The sequence below is a fragment of the Hemicordylus capensis genome, chromosome 1, assembly GCF_027244095.1.
Source record: "Hemicordylus capensis ecotype Gifberg chromosome 1, rHemCap1.1.pri, whole genome shotgun sequence".
Classification (NCBI taxonomy): Eukaryota; Metazoa; Chordata; class Lepidosauria; order Squamata; family Cordylidae; genus Hemicordylus; species Hemicordylus capensis.
The window spans coordinates 352,847,562-352,870,749 of NC_069657.1; the positions used below are offsets into that span (position 1 = coordinate 352,847,562).

At 42.6% G+C, this 23,188-nt stretch overlaps 1 protein-coding gene across 3 annotated transcripts in view; it reads left to right on the forward strand.

Moving 5' to 3' along the window:
- The window catches only part of ARFGEF3 (ARFGEF family member 3), a 131,867-nt gene that overhangs the window by 15,075 nt on the left and 93,604 nt on the right, over nt 1-23,188 (forward strand). For all 3 annotated transcript variants that reach the window (XM_053289176.1, XM_053289145.1, XM_053289156.1), the window contains exons 3-4: nt 10,059-10,140; nt 11,456-11,587. In XM_053289176.1, the coding sequence (XP_053145151.1) occupies nt 10,059-10,140; nt 11,456-11,587 (214 nt within the window). The remainder of the gene's footprint in view (nt 1-10,058; nt 10,141-11,455; nt 11,588-23,188) is intronic.

Genomic DNA, 23,188 nt, shown 5'->3' on the forward strand with positions numbered 1-23,188 from the left:
TTACCTGTCGGTGTGTAATAATCGTTCCGTGCGACATACCTCCCTTAGCTGATATGAATGGTTTTATTTGAATTGGGCTGTACTGTTGGTAACTACCTGTGGTTTACTCATGCTTGCTTTTAGCACCAAAGCAGCAGTGCCTGTCCAAGCGACTCGGATTCTGATGTAAGCAGCCCAGGGGAAAAAATATGTGGAGTTTTCTCTACAGTTGTCCTTGAGTTCTTCCTCTAACCTAGGTTGCTAGTGGCAACACCTGAGCAAAATTTGTAATTCTTCCATGTCTGTCTAAATATAGCCTATTAAGTTTCAGTTGCAGTAGATAGTGAGTTAATTGCGTATCTGTTTTTACATTAAGTCCCAGGTTAATGCAAGATTTTTGAACCCCCTGATGATTGGTAATAAACCTTGTTTCAGTTAGCCCACCTAGCTGAAGAAATTAAAAGTATTTGCATTGTATGTACAATGCAGAGGATTTTGCTTTCTTTCTGTTCAGTCTGACAAAAGGTCTGTTATCAGTTCTCATTCTCGTATTAATCTTGGGCTCTGCTTCTTCTGTGGGAAGAAAGTAACAAATGGATGGGACTGCACTGTATTTATTTGAATATACTGTCTCCCTGACTGCTCTAATTTTAAAATGTCCATGTTTTCTACCTTATCAGGTCTCTAGAACATAAGAACAAGCCTGCTGGATCAGGCCCAAGGCCCATCTAGTCCATTATCCTGTTTCACATAGTGGCCCACCAGATGCCACTGAAAGCCTACAGCAGGAGTTGAGGGCATTCCCTCTCTCCTGCTGTTACTCCCGTGCAACTGGTACTCAGAGGCATCCTGCCTTTGAGGCTGGAGGTGGCCTATAGCCCTCCGACTAGTAACTGTTAGTAGTAGACCTCTCCTCCATGAAGTTATCCAAACCCCTCTTAAAGCCCTCTTAAAGGTTGTTGGCTGTCACCACATCTTGTGGAAGAGAATTCCACAAGTTGATTATGCGTTGTGTGAAAAAATACTTCGGTTTGCTGGTCCTAAATTTCCCGGCAATCCATTTCATGGGATGACCCCTGGTTCTAGTGTTATGTGAGAGGGAGAAGAATTTCTCTCTATCCACTTTCTCCACACCATGCATGATTTTATAGACTTCTATCATGTCTCCCTGCAGTCGTCTTTTTTTCTAAACTACAAAGACCCAGGTGTTGTAGCCTTGCCTCATAAGAAAGGTGCTCTAGGCCCCTCATCATCTTGGTTGCCCTCTTCTGCACCTTTTCCAGTTCTACAATGTCCTTTTTTAGATGTGGTGACCAGAATTGTACACAGTACTCCAGGTGTGGCCGCACCATCATTTTGTATATGGGCATTATAATAGCTCAGAGCCCTAGCTCAGCAACTTGAAATGTTTGATCCGGTTAATCTAGACTGTTTTGATAAATAATTCCTGTTCTTTTGTTTTTAAATCACTTATCCCCAGAACAGGCACAGCAATAGCTCTCAGTACAGCAATAGCTCTCAGTAGCTCTCAGCACAGCAATAGTTCTCTGTATTTAAAATGGAATTGTGATAGCAGTAGATTATTTCAACTCCGAAAGTAAAGTGTTAAGTCTAGCTTTTGTATGTAATTAACTGCTGGAGGGGGAAAGTTGCCTAGTAACTGAGGATACCTTAATCAATTCTTGCATTCCAGCAGCGTCCTGTATGTATGTATATATTTATTTATTTAATCATATTTTTATACCGCCTGATATGCACATCTCTAGGTGGTGTACAAAATTAAAAATATTTAAAAATCACAGATTAAAATACATGACACAATAAAAACAATAGAATAAAATAGTTATTAAAACTGTTTTTTTAATTATTAAAATTCTAATTAATAGCCTGTGAAAACAGGAGATTCTTGAGGTTCTTCCTAAAAACAAACAGAGATGGAGGTGCTCTTATTTCAGCAGGGAGCATATTCCAAAGCCCTGGGGCAGCCACAGATCCGGTCCTGGGTCGCCACCAAATGAGCTGGTGGCAACCGTAACCAGACCTCTCCAGAAGATCGTAACAGCGGCAGGGTTTATGACAAAGGAGGCGCTCTCTTAAATAGCCTGGACCCAAGCTGTTTAGAGTCTTACAGGTAGTAACCTGCACTTTGTATTTCACCGGAAACATATTGGCAGCCAGTGCAGTTCTTTTAAAACTGTTGTTATGTGGCCCCTTCATGTTGTCCCAGAGACCAATCTGGCTGCCACATTCTGTACCAATTGTAGTTTCTGGACTATGTACAAAGGCAGCCCCACGTAGAGTGCATTACAGTAGTCAAGCCTGGAGGTTACCAGCATATGGTAACATTATAGTACCAGCACCTGGAGGTTCCAGTGGGGGAGAGAAAGGGAAATAGATGCTGCCAGGCAGCAAGTGCTGCCTGAAATGAGTGGGAGAACTCGCTTGGGCTCTCCAGAGCTCGAGGCCATGCCCCCTTTGCTCATAGCCCCGATATTATTGTGTGCAGGGGCTGCTGCAGGCTGATGTTCATCTGAACCGGCCCAATATGTGTTTTTTTTCCAATGTAAGCTTAAAGTAAATATAGTTCCTCTTTTGACTTGTGACTTTGAGTTCTTCTTCTACTCACAATACAAAGATGCAATAAGCTTAGGTGAAATCTGAAAATATTGGATCTTCCCTCAAATTTATTATTTATTTATTTATTCATCACATTTATATACTGCCCAAACTTTCGTCTCTGGGCAGTTGACATAAAACAATTAAAACACATATAAAAAGTTAAAGCAATTCAACAATTTAAAATCAATCACAAAATTAAAACCAACAAATTTTAAAAGGCTGAGAAAGCTTGGTTAAAAAGATGGGTTTTTAGATGTTTTCAAAAAATTGCCAGAGATGTGGAGGATCGTATCTTAGTGGGGAGTGCCCACTGTAAATCTCTGTTACAGTAGGAGTGCATTTTCCTAGCAATATTTTGTACCCCATATCACCCCAAATTTATATTGTGATTGATATGAAGAATGTAGTTACATAAGAGCTAGAGATGTGCAAAACGTTTCAATGCCAAAACGTTTTGACACTAAACAGGCTGTTTTGAGCGCGAAACAAAATTCCCTTTAAATAAAGGGCCTGTTTTGAGCTCAGAACAAAACAACCCTGTTTTGATTCAAAATGTTTCAACGTTTTGAGTGCCATTTTGTTGGCCTGCTGTTCCCTTGCTGGTTGGTTTTCTGGCACTGACATCTGATCCAGTGGGGGTTTGGGGGAAAGATTAAAATTTTGTTTAAAATTGCCTTCTTGCCCATTTCTTTTGTGGGTTGGGTGGTAGGTAACACCCATCATTCCCTACCACACAACCCACTTTGGTGTCCCTAGGAGCTAACCATGGGGAACAATGCGGTATTTTGAGTTTTCCCATTGTTCCCTGTGAAATGTTTCACGTTTTGTTTCATTGACACAACCAGGTTGACTGCTTTTTCAATGAAACGTGTCAGCTGTCTGCATTTTGTTTCAAGCTCAAAACAAAACACACAATCAATTTCATGCACATCCATAATAAGAACATTGGAAGCTGCCTCATGATGAGGCAGACCACTGGGCCACCTATCTCAGTGGCAGCAGCTCTCCCAAAGACTCAGGCAGGAGTCTTTGCTAGCCCTACCTGTAGATACCAAGGATTGAACCTGGGACCTTCTGCATGCAACAGAAGCTCTATTACTGAGCTTCGGCCTCATCTCCTAAGGGGAATATCTTATAGCAGGCATTGCTTAACATTGCTTGCAAGTAGTCACTCATCCAAATGCAAACCAAGGCAAACCGTGCTTAGTAGAAGGGACAGTGCATGCTTACTACACAAGACCAGCTCAGAGTTGGTCTTTGATATTAATCTGATGTGCTTCATGATGAGCAACACAACTGTTCATGCACTATGTCTGTGAACACTTTGAAAGAAAGCTTTCTTCTGTAAGTCTTTGGACTCTTCCACCCACTGCTACTACCACTTTTCAGCATTGCCACAGAAGCAGCTATCTCTAGTTATCCTAATGATGTGGATGGGGCTCGTTCCTGGGTCCGTTTAACCGATCAGTCAGACACAAGGATTGGGAATTATTAATTTAGGTTTTATTGCTTCTGCAGATAGCAATAGGTAATCAATAGGCTCATGCTCTCAAACTGATTACAGTTTGGTTACAGGTGCACCTTACATTTATACAAACAGTCTAAATGGTGCTGACACCCTAGACACAGTATGGTGGTCTAGGTATTTAGTACGCATGCGAATGCCAGATTCATTGTTCATCGGGTGATTACGCCTTATTTGGTTAGATTCTGTTTTCTAGCCTGGGAACCTTAGCTGTGTTAACAAGTTTCATGGATACAATTTAGTTAGAGAGAGATAATGACGTTAATCATGAGAGGCAGTGATGTTCCTGAGTTTGCGCTAGGTTACTTTAAGTTAGAATGAGGTTTTCTAGGCAAAAATTGAGTTTCTTTGGTTTTCTAAACACATCACTAAGAAAAGCTGAAAACACCAGCAAGACTAATGCTGCCCCCCTCCCGACTGTGTGTGTGGAGGTTATGCTCTTCATGCTTGCCTCTGGAGGGTGCATCTTAGTTAGGTTTAAAGACAAGAAAAGATGTGACTAGCAATTTCTCCCCTACCCCCGGTAACTTATAGTTAGGGTTTTGTAATTGAAAAGTGGCTTTCAGAGGCATTGGGCAAAGGCTAAAATAGGGCTGGAGCTCATTTTGACCAATCATGCAGCAAGATTGAAGAAAGAAGATAGAAAGTGTGTTATGCCTGACTGCTGTAGGAAAACCCCACTGTCGGGGCGTAGCAAGGTTGGAGGGGGCCCAGAGACAAGATTTTAAAATGGGCCCCTCGGTGATATACACATACAAACACATTTCACAATATATAGTGCACTCACACTCACATCCCCATTATGAATACGGTAAATATCTAATTCACATTGAATCTAGTTTTTTTACTCTCTGCTCCTGCCGATCTCCAAGAGACTCAACATAATTCATAGGGGTGCAACATGGTCGGGTGGGGAGTCATGTGATGTGCCTCTGGGGGGCCCCTCGAGGCAGTGGGGCCCCAAGATAACTGCCTCCCCTTGCCTAATGGTAGTTACGCCCCTGCCCACTGTCCTACAGGGGTTCCTTTCCATGGGGAGGGGGATAATGAATCTGCGGATGATGGAGCATTAGGGATATGTGAATTGGGAGGTTAAGTTACCGGACTGCCAAAAGTTGCTGAAAATGGCTGTCTCCCTCCGCCCACCACCACCAGTGACCCTCAAAAGTGCCCTACCATGCTCCAGGGTCACCCACAGTGCCAGAAATTAGCTGAAAATTGTGGGTTTTGCCCCACTTTTTAAATAAATGAGCCAACGGCTCCTGGGGGGAGAATGGCAGTGGGAAATGACCTCTGAGGTCACCCCCAACCCTTTCCCCCATCCCCCCCGCGTATACCAAGGTTGGGTGCTAATTACCTGATCACAGATACCCGAAACTGCGAGTGCTGGACCTGCAATTAATGAAGTCCTCCTGTACTGGCCTTTTAAGGGCTTCAGGATGATCCCAAGTCTGTGAATGTGATAAGAAGAAAGGATTCAGTTTGTGCCAATTCTCATTTCCATATCCATTTTTATTCCGAGTTTAAATTAATTAGCCATTACCATTCTCTTCACATTTAAAGTATTTTACTGCTAGCATGAGATAGCTGAATTTATAGTTTATTATCTGATTCTCCTGGTCATTGGCTGTTGTTCATGACCTTGCTCGTGTTCTTGGTTTTAGTTGGTCTGTCATGAAGTCTCATCCACAGTGACAGTTTCTCAGACTTGGAAACAAGAAATAGTCAGATCAGCCAGTTCGAAACTCAGAATGTGGAAAGGTCTGTGCTTAAACTGGTGACATTTTAATAACCCTTTCAGCAGTTTCATCCAGGAATTCTACAAACTGTTCTTCTGATCACATTGTGTGTGCAAAAGCTATTTGAGAAAGATACCTCAAGAAGGCGAAGCAAGCAGTTTCTCTCCCAGTTGTAAAGAATCAACAAACAGAACCTGCAGATCATTCATTCTGATAATAGAAGATGGCTGCACAGCACACTTATTCTTTTACTAGTCCACCATAAGTGTAATGGGAACATTTTGGCTTAAAGCATTGGCTTATTACTGCTGTCCTGTAGTCATTCTAATCTAAAACATTACATCCTTTACAGAATTAGGGCAGCTCTACAATTAATGCAGCAAAAGTGTTTGCTGCCTGTATACCTGTGTTACACTGTTATTTCCTGCAGTAAACATGAAGGGTAGACTATATACGAGCGTGTACACTTATCAGGATTTCCAGGTCACATATAGCAATAGCACTTACATTTATATACCGCTCTATAGCCAGAGCTCTCTAAGCGGTTTACAATGATTTTAGCATATTGCCCCCAACATTCTGGGTATTCATTTTACTGACCTCGGAAGGCTGGAAGGCTGAGTCAACCTTGAGCCCCTGGTCAGGATCGAACTTGTAACCTTCTGGTTACAGGGCGGCAGTTTTACCACTGCGCCACCAGGGGCTCTAGTCAACCTTGAGCCCCTGGTTGTGGTTGTTCAAACTGTTTCAGCTGGCTGGAAAGAAGCTGGGTTGCATGCTTTTCTTTTAAGCAGGATCATTGTCTGTCTGGATTTCTGTCTTCTCCCCTCTTCCTCCCTACTCAGCTTGTATATTGGTAAACAACCCAATAATACAAAACACTGTAAATGAACAGAACTCTCTCAAAACTGACTTTGACACTTCTTGCTACTTGAGGAAGTATGATGATTCCCCCACCCCCTTTCTTGTTTGTGTGCCTTTTAGTAGACACCAGTTTGGGTTCTAATATAAGTGAGGTGTTGAAAACTGAGATTTTGTGTAAAATGTTGTTAAATAACAAGCGTAGTGAAAAACTGGTAATATTTGGCTTATCCTCTTAAAATATCTTAGAATGTAGATGTTAAAAGATAGGCATGGCTCATTAAAGCGCTTTACCACAGATTTCCCTTAAATTTCATTTGTTCCTACCTTAGTCCTTTATTTCTAAATAGATATAAATTATTATTATTCTTCCTTTCAACAACAACAAAATCTCCAAGCAGTTTTGCAACATAGCAAAAGGAATGAGACAGTGATTCCCTGTCCCAAAGGGACTCGCAGTCTAAAAACAACATGTGGGACATTATGATGGGTTATCATCATCATCATCATCATCATTCATTCATTCATTCATTCATTACGGTCCATGACCAGCCAGTTATGATGGGTTAAATAGCTGGGTTGCTATTTCACTGCTACATATGAGATAGCCACCACTTTAAAAGGCACCCCTATGGCTAATTAGCAGGGGTAAGTGTGCATAGGGTTGCAGCCTTAAGAAACAAAACCTAATATATGTGGTCAGTTCTAATGGTGAACAACGCTAGTGTGGATATGTCTGTATAATATGCACAACTAATAGTCATAGCATAGCTATGCATAGCATAGCATAGTCATGGGATGCTTTTACCAAAAAGTTAAAAAAAAAAAAAGCCAAAATAAATGGTCAATCCCTTTCCTTGTAAGGTAAAGTAAGAAAGGGGAACTGTGGTGGAGAAAAGAATGGACTCTTCTCATTTCATAACAGAATTTCAGTTTTAAAATTAAACCTCCAGGAATACTGCACTCTTGATTGGCCAGGTGCTAGATGTTTTACGATTAAGAGACTGATGATAAAAACAATCTCACTGATAAAGACAGGAAATGAAATAATGGCGTTCATTTTGTTGATGCTGTAATGGAAATAGAGAAGCGACAGTAGCATTAATCAGATCTTCAGCTAAGTGCTTTTCTCAAGAATAGGAAGCTCACTAATTGAATCAGTCCTTGTTTTTAATCTATTTTGTTAGTGTTGTGCTCTGCTTCAGAGATTTACTAAGAAATCTAATTTTTATCAATTAAAGAATATGTCTGCAGATGGTGGGCGTTCTGCTGAAATGCACAGGAGCTATGCAATGAGCCATACAGCTTTACATGGCTTTCAGTTGTAATGAGGCACTAGCAGACTCGGTTTTATTGGAATCTGCCTGCTTCCCAGGGGCGTAGCCACCATCAACCGAATGGGTTCAGAGAACCTGGGCTGTCAATGAAAAAGGTCACCGAAAGCCCCCATTGTGCATGACGTCATGCGCACTGGGGTGTGGCCTCGGGCTCCAGAGAGCCTGAGTGCACTCTCCCCCTGTCGTTTCAGCCAGCGCTTGTTACCTGTCAGCGTTTATTTCCCTTTCTCTCCCTCTCTGGAGGGAGAGAAAGGGAAATAAATGCTGTCAGGCAGCAAGTGCTGCATGAAACAACAGGGGGAGAACTTGTTCGGGCTCTCCTGAATGTGATGTCATACCCCCGTGCGTGTGACATTACACACACACAGGGTGTCACTGGAGGGGCTGCTGGGTGGGGCCAGACACAGGTTGCCATTCGGCTGGCTCCGTGCCTGCGGCTTCCTCTGTTATGGAAAAGTGGAAATTTGGGTGATTGCCAAGCAATGAAAATGTTGGTTGTGATTAGAACTTGTAATGAATCATCACCTGTATCTCTTAAGACACTATCGCTGGGGGTGAGACAAGTTAGAGCATGCAGCAATATTCAGAAATCCAAGACACAGATGCTATGTGTGTGAGTGCACTTGCAACACCTTTTATGCTTGTCAAAATGACCTGAAAGTTTTGAAATGGATAGAAAGGTTTAAATACTTGGTTTCCCTTCCTACAGAGCAGAATCTAGCTAGTGGATTTTAAAGTCTGGATAGCTGAGCTCGCAGCAAAGACAAGATTAAGTGGAGTGTAGTAGTGTGCCTTCAGTCTCTGAAGGTTAGACTGGGCCCTGCCCATGAGCTGATTTATTAATTCAGATTGTCATCAATAGCAGACTTCATTTCCTACCCACTCCTACCTAATTTTACTGCCAAGGCTGACCTCACCATTAGATAGGTTGAGATGGTCTACTTCATGCCCCAGGTTTGGGGCTTACCATTAAGGAGCAGCAAATTCTCAATAATCTTCTTTATATATTTCTCTAAGGCATACCCATAGCTAATCCCATGTGTGGCAGCTCTCGTGATAATTCGTGAGTAGTTGCCTGGATAGTGATGGGGACGCAGGTGAAAGTGGTGGTGGTAGCTGCCGGCCGGCTGGCAAGCAAAGAAAACTGGGGCGGCTGGCGAAAGAAAATGACATTTTTTAAAAAAATCAAATGAATAAATAAATAATAAATAAATGGGGGCGGGAGGGAAGAAGACGAAGTCGGAGGACGGTGAGCAGGGGAGGAAGACGGGTGGCGCAGGTGGGCAAAGAAGGCGGAGGGTGGGTGGGGGAAGAAGATGGATGATGCGGCTGGGCAGGTGGGGGGAGAAGACTGACGTTGGGTGGGCCAAAAAGCGGTGGCGGGAGAAAGTGGTGGCAGGTGAACTAGAGGTGCAGATGCTCTGAGTGCAGCTCAGCTAGTATTTATTATTATAACTTTACCATCATGTGGGATACTGTTTGGATATTTTTTTTTCTCTAGGCACCAAACTATTGTGTGCTGTGTAACAGCTGATTTATGCTTGCTGACCCCAATTATGCTATCTTGGTCTCTAACTTGAATGTCAGTTCCCCATACTAGTAGCCCTCGGTATGACCACTATGCATGGTTTCTAATAATGTATGCACAATTTTGCACTGTATATCTAAAACAAGTTAGGAAGGGGGTGTTTGTGAGGGGATTCCTTTTTTGATGACTGGAAGGGCATGTAATCTAAATCACTGTTATGTGTGTATCCAAAACATAACTGTCTCTGGTATATATTTGAATGTTTGTCACATTAACTCAATATCATGCCCAGATGTTGGGAGAGGAGTTCCATATTGCTGTATAGCTTTGTACAACCCTGAGAAAATTCAGACAACATTCGTGAAAAGGTAAAACACACTGGAATTTCTCTCAAAAGCAACATGTGAACGTGAACAAGTCGTTGTGCGGTGCTGGCTTTTGAACAATGTTTCTCTTTCTTTGCATACCAGGGAGAAATGTCTTCTTCCATTGCAGCTTGCTTTGGAAAGCAAAAATGTGAAGCTGGCCCAGCACGCTCTAGCAGGGATGCAGGTATATGGGGATGGCTGCATTTGAGTGGGCTTGTGAATCTTGAAAGCAACTGCCCTGCAGACATTCGGGGTTCTAAGGAAATGTTAATTTGTTAAATTAAAAGTAATTTAGGGTCAATTTCATCCCATCTTAGATTGTATGCATATTATAGCACCCCATCTAACATGGTTTTTGGTACTCATTGGCTACGAAAGGCCTGTCACAGTCCCTGGGCCTTATGCAGCTGCCTTTGTGCAAAGACATTTCTAGCAGCAGAGTAAATGGAGGGAGAGTGCGTGAACACTGTGCGCTTGCCCCATTTTTAGGGAAGGGGAGATAGGGGTTTAGTTGTATCTTTGAAGTATATTTGACAACAAAATGTGGGGAGGATTAAGTGCAGTTGGGTTTCTACTGAGTAGATTGTGACATACCATCTTGCCGTGACCTTTGAAAAGGGACTACAGATCACACCCACCCCCAGATCTTACATGCATAACCAACTCAGGTGGTTGTGCAATATTTGCTGATGGAGAGTGGTATAGTTTCCTAAGGATGAGGTGGTGCTCAGGTTTGTCTAGCATTCACACTGAAGTTATTCTATTTTTCATAGGTCTTGAGAATTGATTCTCCCAATATTTTTGTGCTTCTGCTGTGTCACAGTATTATTTGAACAATTTAGACATGAAAGGACCTTGCAGTTGTAATTGACCGATAGAATCCAAAGACTTTAATTTGTCTTTTAAAAAATTTCCATGGGGAAACTGGTACCTAGAAGAAAGTTATAGTGGATGCCCACAGAGGAATGGGATGCCCCTCACACACCCCTTAGTGTGGGGATAGTGACCCTCAGCAGCCTTTTGTGGGAGGTTACTAGGAGACGTGTAAGGCCAACATCAGAGGTGCCTTTATTGGGCACTACAATCGTATATCCTCAGGCAATGCAACCTTTCAGCAGAAGGTCCTGAAGATGGCCTAGTCGCCCCATTAAACCAAAGGGGTTCAACCTGGAGGATATTGCTGCTTTTGTACATCCATATGCAAAGAATGCTGAACACTTTGAATAATACATTTTTCCTCTTTTGGAGGAGCTAGTATTCCAGTCTATCACAGAAGGAACCTATAGAGAGAGGTGTGAGACTGATCATAATGTTAAATCACTTAAATAATCAAGAGATGTAAATGCACATGTCAACTAGGTCTTAAGCCTGCATCAAAACTGAGGTGGTGGTGGTGGTAGAGGGTTTGAAAAACAGGGTGTTTGGGTTGTAAATGATTCTTTAAAACAGCAAGGAAATCGAGAGTCTCTGAGATTGAACTACCCCATTTCTCTTTCCAGAAGCTACTGTCTGAGGAGAGATTTGTAACCATGGAAACAAACTCAGATGACAAGCAGTTGCTTAATCAGATGCTGAATGCAGTCAGAGTGACTCCTTACCTCAATGAAGACCTGCAGGTAGAAGTGATGAAGGTTAGTAATTTTCAGACGTCAGTACTTACGTGGCTGCAAGGGAGACTTCCTGTCTGAGTCAATCCTGCAGCTCTCTTCCTCCATCCTTGGGAGATCAGGTGAAACCAACTCAGATTGAATCCTTGCCCATTTAAGTCTGGACTTGTAAGGCTTCCCCTCTACATTTTAATGTTACCCCAGATGTATATCAAAAGAGAGAAATGACAGCTGCTCAAACCATGCTGTTGACCCAATCCTTTGGGTCGTAGAGTGATGAGAAGCAAGAAGATGGCAAATGGCCCTGCATTTGTATGCCTAATGTACAAAACAAGTGTCTTTAACAAATACCACACTTCAGTGTATATTGGGCATTCACAAAGTCAAACACAACTGATCAACCATATGCATTGTGTTATCTGCTGTCTTGCTGTGTTTGACTGGGGTGAGAGTCGCTGCATGCAACCAACAGGCTTGAAACATCTGGGGGGGGTTTCCTGGGGATTTTTGAACTTTCTGCACAAGAAATATTCATGTGAACATCTGGCCCAACTCAATTACTTGGACTTGTGTGAGGCTTGTCAGTACTTTGTATGTTTAATGTATACTGCTGTTCCTAGAAGTATACACTCTTTTTTTCCATCATTGTGTTTTAAATTAACATGAGTGATTATTTGGCTCAGATTATTTGGCTCAGCAGTGAAGGTGAGGCAGTATCAACAGAATCTTGTTCTTACTAACTTTCATCAGGTCTATTATTTGCTGGAAGTGACTGCATGAGTAATGAAAAATAGTGTTAAAGTAGATGGCTATGTGATGTGAATTTTCTATCTAATGCCTACTTTGAATATCCTTTTTCTAGAGAGCAACTGCTTTCAGAAGAGGAAGTTAATTCTGACAAAATACTTTTGCTTAATATATTGCCCAGAATTAATTCTTTTTGTTTGTTTGATGTAGTACTGCAAAATTGTAATACATTACCCTGATATAAAAATAATACCTGAATGTGCCCAAAGGGACCTGACCCTTCTTATGCACTTTACTTAATGATTTTTCTCTTTTTCTCTTTCTCTTTCTGATTCTTGATGCTATACCAGCTCTCAATTTGGTAATGCAATAGATTGCTCCTTCACTCTCTGAGGCAAGTCACACGAGCAGTGTGAGGCACTGAAAGGAGGTCTGTGGGGACAGCGGGTTTAGCCCACTCTCCCTGCAGATGATCCAAAGGCAGCCCTGGGTGGCTGGATTGACCACCCACACGACTGCCGGCTCCATCACAGAGCTGGCGGGAGCTGTGGGGATTGGGGGCTGCGTGGCCCCCAGAAGTTCCAGGATGCCCTACGTGCTCATGCGAGGCATCCTGGAGAGACCCCCAAGCCCAGGAGGCTGCTTGCAGCCTTCCGGTCAGGGGTCTATTTGTGTGTCGCCACGCGCCGTGGCAACACACGACCAAAAAGATGAGGATGCATTTGCTCTGTTAGCCTCGTCTAAGCGGGGGGGGGGGGTAATTAGGCGGGCTAGCTGCCAGAGCCACGCGGCTCCCGTTGCAGCACACGATCGGCCAAAAGCAGGCTAGGCTCCCTTAGCCGGCTTTTGGGCAATTGTGAGAAAAGCCTCTCTTTCTTTTCTCTCAGGCTGAGAATCTCAGGTTTTGGAAATTTATTATTGATCAGGGACATCTGACAATTTTCTCAAGAGAATAAATTGTATCAGATGAGGAGGAAGAAAACCTCTGGTATATCTTGCTTTATCCTGACCACCTGGAGCAGTTGTCATGTGCACTGATAAGAAAGCCAATAATGCACAGACATTTTTTTGCTTACCATTTTTCCTTTTCCTTGAATATTGTAGGATCTCCTTATTCTATTTGAAACACTACCAATATCTAATGCCCCATTTGGATACCCTTGGGTTCACTAAGAGAGCATTCTAGCACCACTTATCCAGCTTGAGCTGCACAGTTCTGCCTCTTCAGAAAGTGTATGTGTGTGTCTAGGTGAACCCACACCATATTGCTGGGAACTCTAGGGCAAAGTCCTGCATGGCTGCCTCCATGGGCACTGCACATGGTGCCACCCCACCTTACTTATTAATGTAACATATCTTTATTCTGCCTAAAATTTGCATATCTGGGTGGTTTACGATAATACAGTACAAATGATAAGAGAAAAAGTTAAACATTACAACAATTTAAAAATTTAAAACGGTGTTAAAAACTATTTAAACAGTATTTAAATAAAAGATTGGGGGAACAGATGCATTGTTAAGGGCTTTTTAAAAGTTGTCAGAGATGGGGAGGCTCTTATTTCAGCAGGGAGCGCATTCCAGAGCTTTGGGGCAGCAGCAGAGAAGGCCCGTCCCTGAGTAGCCACCAGTGGCAATTGCAGACGGACTTCTCCTGATGATCTCAATGGGTGGTGAGGTTCATAAAGAAGAGGACATTCTCTTAAATACCCAGGGTCTAAGCCCTTTAGGGATTTATAAGTTATAACTAGCACTTTGTATTTTGCCCAGAAACTTATCGGCAGCCAGTGTAGCTCTTTTAATATGGGAGTAATATGGTCTCTCCGAGATGACCCAGAGACAAACCTGGCCGCTGCATTCTGGACCAACTGTGCTGAACTAACCTGGCCGCTGCATTTCTAGGCTACATACAAACAGCCCTGAGCCATTTTTGAAAGGGCGGTATATAAAGTAGGTAAGTTAGTAAATATAATACAAAGGCAGCCCCACATAGAGCGCATTGCAGTAGTACAGTCTGGAGGTCACCAGCAAATGTACCACTGTTCTGAGGTCATTTATCTCAAGAAACAGATGCAACTGGCATATCAGCTGGATGACAGAAGGCCCCTCTAGCCACCGCCTCAACCTGGGACACCATGGAGAGGCTCGGATCCAGAAGCACCCCCGGATTGCATACCTGTTCGTTCTGGGAAAGTGTGTCCCCATCCAGAACAGGCAGATCAAACCCATCTCCCGAGTTCCAGGGCAGTATACAAGAGTCTAGAAGCATCAGAATTTGAACATATTTTAAACATATAATTAATCAAACAGCAGCAATCCATTAAAAAACCCAAGGCATCCAACATTCCTTCTGCTTGGTATGAAAGATTCTGAAGTTTGTAGAAGTGCTTATTGGCATGTATTGCTCAGTCTTAAATCTGAAACTGTTTGTTTCTTTCCCAGGAGCCAAACAGGTGAGCTCTTTCCTACCTGACTTTTATTTATTTCATCCCAAAATAAATAGATTTATTTATTTTTATCCCGCATTTCTTCCACGAAAAGCATTTCTTCCACCCTCCCCATTTTTATCATTGCAGCAGCCCTGTGAAGTAGTTGCCCAGGATCTATCCCAGGAAAGCTGCCCAGGATCTGCCTAGTGAGCTTTGTTTCTTAGTGGGAATTTGAATCCAGGTCTCCCATCCAAATCCAGTATACCATCCTACCCACATACTGCTATAGACCTGATAGTTTTCAATCTCAATGGCCCATATACAGTGCAGTGAAGCATGGGCAGTTCAGCATCACCTGTGCTGGTGTGTGTGTTTCAAATACCATCCATGCTCATGCAGAACAAGGCTGCTCTGCTCCAACACAGAATTCTGCAACCACAGTTGCATAGCACAACTTGCATTGTTTCCAGTGGAGTAGCACTGCGCACCTGTGTTTGTGCAGTTCTAAATCCAACAGTGTTGGAGACACACACAGCATTGAGGGTGATGTTGAACTGCCCGTGTTTCGCTGTGCTGTTTGTGGGCCACTGAGCTTTTGAAATTCTAGTCCTAAGCGTTAATGCCGTTCCGGAGTACAGTGGAGAATGTTGTTAGTAATATATAAGTGGACTGTTTACCTCTGCAGAGGATTTCCAGATGATGTATCTGCTCCTTATTACAGGCAGGGCATATCTGATTACTTTTATAAATGCTAGGCTTCTCCAAAGCTGCAATCTTAAGAGACTGGATATTGTGTCACTAATGATATCTGAAGTGTAACACATCCACAAGCATCTAGTATTAAAGGGTTTGGAATCTTTTATTATGAACAGAGCAAGTCCTCTTCCTACTCTTGCCTGGATATAACTAACAGCAGCAACATAATAAGATGGAAAATTGAACTAACTTTGAGCAACTTAAAGCCCTAAGAGGCCTTGTTAGAGGAGCTGTACAATTGAATAAGGGAGCACCACTAAACTCACAATTGCCTGCAAGATATTTCAGAGATATTTCACTCCATTAAGTAGAATCTAGTACACTGATCTTCACTGTTTTTCAAGTGAGAGCCACTTGGGCAAAAAACCCTCAAAACAACAACCCCCAAACCCTTCAATGCAAGAAGCCATTTTTCTACTGTGCTGACTTCTGCACAGAGCTATGCTTTCCCAGCACTGGGGACTGGTTTGGGGTGGAGCTCTTAAGAGAAATTGAGCCCGGTCAAGCTCCAGCCATAGAGCTCTAGAGAAAGTGCTGGTAGCGACTACACTTTGGGCACACTTTTCCAGATGTCACGGGGGCTTGACAAGGCTCGATTTATCTTAACTCTGGCCCTGGCATTAGGAAAAGCACAGCGCTATATAGTGGGGACAGCTGAACAGTGCTGGGGTGAGGTGTGGATGTGGTATAGAGGTGTGCACGGATCAGATTTTGCGATTCAATTTGATCTCAGATCAAATTGCAAAATACCTGAACCGATTCATTGAAACAGCAGCCATTGCTGGCTGTTTCGATAAATCAGTTCAAATCGATTTGTCTGATTTGGCCATAGGGAACAATGGGGAACTTGAATCACCCCATTGTTCCCCATGGGTATGTCCAAGGGACAAGTGGGCTGGGTGGTAGCGCATGATGAGTGTTATCTACCACTCAACGCAAATGGGCTATTAGCATTTTTTAACCATTCCCCATAAAACCCCAAACCCATTTGCCCATTTCTTTTGTGGGTTGGGTGGTAGGTAGCACTCATCATGCCCTACCACCCAACCCACTTTGTTGTCTCTAGAACCTATGGGGAACAATGGGGTGTTCCACATTCTCCATTGTTCCCTATGACCAAAACAAGCAGAGTGCATAAATTTTGCAACCTTGCCTTGAAAAACATTACCGAACAGAAGCACACAGTCTGTCCAAACACAAACAGCACCTTTTGCCAAACACCAAGTCCAAAATTGGCCCCAAAAGAATCACTGACCCAGAATCCACTGCCAGCCTCAGTGTCTGCACTGCACTAACATCATTGGCACAAGTTGCTCTCTCACACAAAATTATGACTCCTTACTTCTCAATATTGCAACAGCTGCCAAAGCAGCACCACTGTGAAAAAGCGGCAAAAGCGGGTTTCACTGATCGTGAGACCTGCCTCAGTGTCAGAAAACCAACCAGCAATTGGGTGGGGGAAGCCCACCAGAATGGCACTTGAATCACTTTAATTGATTCGAGCGCAAAGTAGAGCGCAAAGTATAGTCTATGTCCCTTTATTCTAAGGGCAATTAGAGTTCAAATCACTCGAATAGGCTTGATTCGAGATCAATTCAACTCAAATCGATTTGTGCATCTCTAATGTGGTGTTTTTAGCTTTGGCCTAACAAACCATGAATAAGCATGAATAAAGAAGCAACAAAAATGATCAGATTTGCATTCTAGTGCTCAAATCTACTAGTTGCTGAGAAATAATCCTGGAGATCTCATAGGGCAATATCCAGATGACTTCTTGTTGTTGTTGTTTACATTTTATATCCCGCTCTTCTCCAAGGAGCCCAGAGTGGTGTACTACATACTTAAGCTTCTTCTCACAACAACCTTGTGAAGTAGGTTAGGCTGAGAGAGAAGTGACTGGCCCAGAGTCACCCAGCAAGTATCATGGCTGAATGGGGATTTGAACTCGGATCTCCTCAGTCCAGCATTTTAACCACTACACCACGCTGACTAGTTAGTCAAGACCCATCAATTTCAATGGGACTTGATACTGATTTCAATTTGTACTTGAAATTATACTCATTGTCTAAGGAAATCCCAAATTGTAAAGGAAAGTAAACTTTCTAATCTCAGACAGATACCTTGTAGGTAAAGATTTCCTGATTGCATTTGTCATAAATCCCAGTGCATTTATGTTGAAGAATGGTTCTAGAAACCAAAACTTCCATCACCAATATATAGCCTTCAGCCAGTTATAATTTGAAAATAAATAAGAGGTGAAAACCCATAGTTAGGCCTATGGATTTGGCTAAACTATCGTAATCCTGCTAAGTGGTTTTAAAGTTTGTTTTGCGTTTTCATATTGGTGCAATTAAATAGTGATGCAATTGTAGGCGTGTGCATTTCATTTTGGATACAAAAAGTTTTGTGCCCTGTTTTGGATACAAAATGTTTTGTTGTTTTGGATGTTTTGGAACTCCATTTTGCAATTGCAAGAAGTCTTTCTCCTTCTGTCTCCATTTTGAATTTTGGCATCTGTTTGAATTTCCAACCTGCAGATTGGCCAGTGAAAGCATGGGCTGATCTGCTGGCAATTGCCTACTTATTCCTTTTAAGGAAATTTAAGGGTAAAATTTACCCTCATTGGTCAGTGGGGCAGTGTGCATTTACCCTCATTGGCCAGTGGGGCAGTGTGCACACTGCGTGGAGCAGTGTGCATTTCATTGTTGTTGTTTCACACCTTTGAAATAATTCTGCTTCCTTGCCCCCACTGGGCACTACCACCCACCCTACTCTTCTCTGGGCCACCCCTTTCCCCCCCGATGTGAAGCTGAAACCTTCATTTTTGTTGAAACCTCCATTATTCCCTAGGGGAAAAATCTTAAGCTTCCAAAAAATCACTGAAAATCAGCCCTTTGCCCAGTTCCTCTGAAATTTGGGTGTTAGCTTCCACCCATTGGGCACTACCCCCCCCCGGCCCTCGTTTTGCCCCGGGGCCATTTTTTAAACTCCAAAACATTTTGGATTCGTATTTTGTAATTTCGAACAAAGAACAAAATGGGGGTGTTTCAGATTCGGGCCAAAAACAAAACAGAAAAAAACAAAATGCACAGCTGTATTAAATTGTTCTGCTCCATCTGCAGGAACCTGTGCCATCTTGACAAGAACTGTGCCAGATTTAATCCGGTCAACTCTATGGCTGGCATCTGATCCTAATGTTAAATATTCTTAGAGCTTTTTTAATGTGATAAAATTGCCATTGCTTTGTTTCCCTGTCCTTTAAGAGTCAGATGTACTTTGGAAATTACTTTCTCATTCTGCTTTTGCAAATATTCAAAGCCAGCAATAAATATGTAAAGAAAAACCAAACACCCCTGCAGTAGACTTTTATCTGCAGTGATCACCAACTAAGAATGTCTATTGATAAGATTGCCACCATCTTTAAATTCTGTATTACATTTTTAATTTCATGGGTTGTGAAAAGCCTTCTCTATAAGCCACGCAGACTATTTTACCATGCCCCAGTGCAGATGTAACATTCCAGATCTCAAACCCTGATTAAAAGTGAACCATGGGATTACATGGTTTAAGAACATAAGAACAGCCCTGCTGGATCAGACCCATGGCCCATCTAGTCCAGCTTCTGTTTCGCACAGTGGCCCACCAGATGCCGCTGGAAGCCACAGGCAGGAGTTGAGGGCATGCCCTCTGTCCTGCTGTTACTCCCCTGCAATTGGTACTCAGAGGCATCCTGCCTTTGAGGCTGGAGGTGGCCTATAGCCCTCCAACTAGTAGCCGATGATAGACCTCTCCTCCATGAAGTTATCCAAACCCCTCTTAAAGCTCTCTTAAAGGTTGTTGGCTGTCACCACATCTTGTGGAAGAGAATTCCACAAGTTGATTATTTTTTTATTTTATTTTATTTTATTTTTGCATTTATATACCGCCTTTCATTAAAAAGATAACCCCAAGGCGGTTTACAAAAGTTAAAAACATACAATAAAAACATAATAAAAACATCATGTTAAAAGTACAAAAACATATAAAAACAGGCATAAAAACAACACAACAAATAGAAACACAGAGAAGCCGCAGTAGAAAACAATCATGTAAAAGCCTGGGTAAAAAGCCAAGTCTTTAAAAGCTTTCTAAAAGCCGTGATGGAGTCCGAGGAACGAATGGCCACTGGGAGAGCATTCCAGAGTCTGGGGGCAGCAACAGAGAAGGCCCTGTCCCGAGTGCACGACAACCGGGCCTCCCTCATTGTCGGCACCCGGAGCAGGGCCCCCTCAGATGTCCTCGTCAAGCGGGCAACAACCCTTGGGAGCAGGCGGTCCCTCAAATACCCCGGGCCCAAACCGTTTAGGGCTTTAAAGGTCAAAACCAGCACCTTGAATTGGACCCGGAAACGAACCGGCAGCCAGTGCAGCTCTTTCAAAATGGGGGTGATATGTTCCCAACGGGCAGCTCTGGATAAAACCCTCGCTGCCGCGTTTTGCACTAGCTGCAGTTTCCGGATATTCTTTATATATTCAATTATGCGTTGTGTGAAAAAGTACTTTCATTTGTTGGTCCTAGATTTCCTGGCAATCAATTTCATGGGATGACTCCTGGTTCTAGTGTTATGTGAGAGGGAGAAGAATTTCTCTCTATCCACTTTCTCCACACCATGCATGATTTTAGAGACCTCTATCATGTCTTCCCGCAGTTGTCTTTTTTTCTAAACTGAATAGACCCAGGTCCTGTAGCCTTGCCTCATAAGAAAGGTGCTCTAGGCCCCTGATCATCTTGGTTGCCCTCTTCTGCACCTTTTCCAGTTCTACAATGTCCTTTTTTAGATGTGGTGACCAGAATTGTATGCAGTACTCCAGGTGTGGTCGCACCATAGTTTTGTATAAGGGCATTATAATATTAGCCATTTTATTTTCAATCCCCTTCCTAATGATCCCTAGCATGGAATTGGCCTTTTTCACAGCTGCTGCACACTGACCACCAAGGATGGAAGTTACTCAGATATTCCTGACGGTGAAAACAAGTTCTTAACAGTGTATGCAACTGGGACTGCCAACAAATTATTTCAGTGTATGCATGTTTCTTTGGTATGTGTGTAGGGCTATATGTGTGTAGGGCTACAGCCAGCCTAAAACAGGAGCCTTGTAGTGCATGCACCCATCTTCCTGCTGAGTCCCACTCTCCTTCCCATGGTGCCTGGCTACTGAGGAAACATAAAAGAGGAGCAGGTGGGTGCTCTGTCCACTCTCCTTTGGCCTCTTCTTGGGAGCAGGCACGGGGGTGGTGGTGTGTCAGGGCTTTCCTATGCCTTCACATGCTACAGGGGGCAGGTCACCAATTGGGCCTCAGTGCAGGAGTTTGCTACAGAGTCCTCCAGCTCCTGGCACCAGTCCTGACCAGCTACCATTTGGAAATCATATCTGTCTGTCTGTCTAAATTCTCTTATATACTGCCTCCTCCAAAGACTCTAGGCAGTGAACAACAATACCAATAACAATTAATTAAAATAATAAACAAACAGACAATTAAAGGGCAAACGCCTGGCGAAACAGTTGGGTCTTAAGAAGCAGCCAGGGAGGGGGCCAAATGAATCTGGGGCGGGGAGAGTGTTCCAAATAAGAGGGGTGGCCACAGAGAAGGCCACACCAGGGCCTGGGACACTAAGGATGGCCAGCCATCATTAGTGTTGCCAACTTATTTTCGGAAGCGTGGGCTGTGCCTGTTACTGTCAGACTTTTACTGATTTAGCAGATAAAGCTTTGCCCAATTCTTAATCTGCATGTCAGCAAAAGCTTCACTTATTAAATTTCTTTGTGTCAGGTGGAAGACATAGAAGGTCTTCCGAGGGGTTGGGGGAAGCTGGCAGCCCTGGCTTGTGCATAATCTACAGAATAAGTTTGAGTGGGATATTGGGTGTCAGTTTTCCATGTTGTGGCTTGATTCTTCAGCATCTTAGAAAATGTAAAACTGCTGAGAAAGCTGCTGTGTGGAAAGTTAAAAGGAGAGAAGGAAATAACTAATTAATCCCTGCTCAACTAATTCCCTGAACTTCTGTCAGTCGTGACCTTTTCTAGTATTTATGAGGCTCCCTTTCTTTACTGCTAATTGAAGTGATAAAGAACTCCTGGACTGGTGCTATGAATATTTCTCACAATATTAATTTGCTCACAATATTAATAGATGATATCCCTGTTTTTTTACTCTGAGTCTAGAAGAACTAATCTTCATAAATTTAGCAGGTGCCGTGTCTGTGTCATGTAGGCATGGAAACAAACAGAAGCCTGTGTTGCATTGTAAAAAAGAATACACAATCACGTAGATAGGGAGAGGATTAAAAAAGGACTGCTAAAACTTGCTTTTACTTCATGGGCAAAGTAACCACCTGTTCAGTCTTAATCAAGCGTAGCTTTCTCCTAATCGATTGGTAGAATAGATGTGCTGTTTCCCAACTTAATATTGTTTTTCCTGACATTGCTTGGAAGGAAATTGCCAGTTTCCTTTATCATAAATAGTGACCATGAATCTAACTTTCTATTATACTACTACTACTTCTACTACTACTACCACCACCACTAGTAGTAGTAGTAGCAGCAGCAGCAGCAGCAGCTATATACTGCTTTTCAAAAATATTTCCAAAGCAGTTTAGGTAGGAAATAAAGAATAAATAAATAAGATGTTTCCCTGTCCCCAAAGGGCTCACAATCTAAAATATATATATATAAGATGAACACCAACAACAGCCACTGGAGGGATGTTGTGCTGGGGCTAATTGCTCTTCCCCTACTAAATATAAGAGAATCACCACTTTAAAAGATGCCCTTTTGCTTAGTTAGCAGGGGTTAACTGTCTTGAAGTTGTGTGTGCTTAAATCTTTTCACAGATAATTGTGTGTGGGTGGGTGTAATAAATATGTTCAGCTGGATCCGATGCTCATTTACTTGAAAGTGAATCTCACTGAGTTCATAGGACTTATGCCCAAGTAAATGTGCGAGATTGCAGCCTAAGCAATATTGGTGTGTTTTTTTTTACAGTACTCACTATGTATTCAGGATAGGTACTTGGCTATTACAGTAAATTATGACAAAAGCGGTTCCTACAAGCATCAACATATCATCCTGTCTATTGTTGATAAATTGTGTACTCTACACAAGTGCACTCAAAGTCCCTAAAGCCCCTTATTCTTTCTTATTGATCAGTCAAATGTTGAGGCAGTGGAACAACAACAAAAAGACTATATTTTTATTTATTCATGCTATTGTTACCCTAACCAGCGTGCATGCTGGGGAACCCTAATTAGCTGAACTGCAGCTCTATATGTCATCCAGACGTGGAAGTTTTGGGTTAACTGTGGCTAATAAACCAGTTCCCGGCTTGATATCTTGGTTTATAACCCATAGTTAAACCAGAGTTCCCAACTTTGGATGATATGCAGAGCTGTAATTTAACTAACTATTATTTATCTGACATAGCACTGTGCCAGAGCTGAGGAAGAGAAAGTATGTGGGCTCCTTATTGCTGCATTCCACGTTTAACAAAGTATGGTTTGATGGACTGTGTGACCTGGCACACTCACCCCGTTGGGCACAATCCAGCCCTGTTAAGTACCCTTAAGTTTCAAAACTTACTCTTAAATTTCCCCTGCAAGTTAAAAAGTACCTAATTTTGGTTGGATTGTGCCCTCTGAGTGTTTTATTATTGTTCTTAT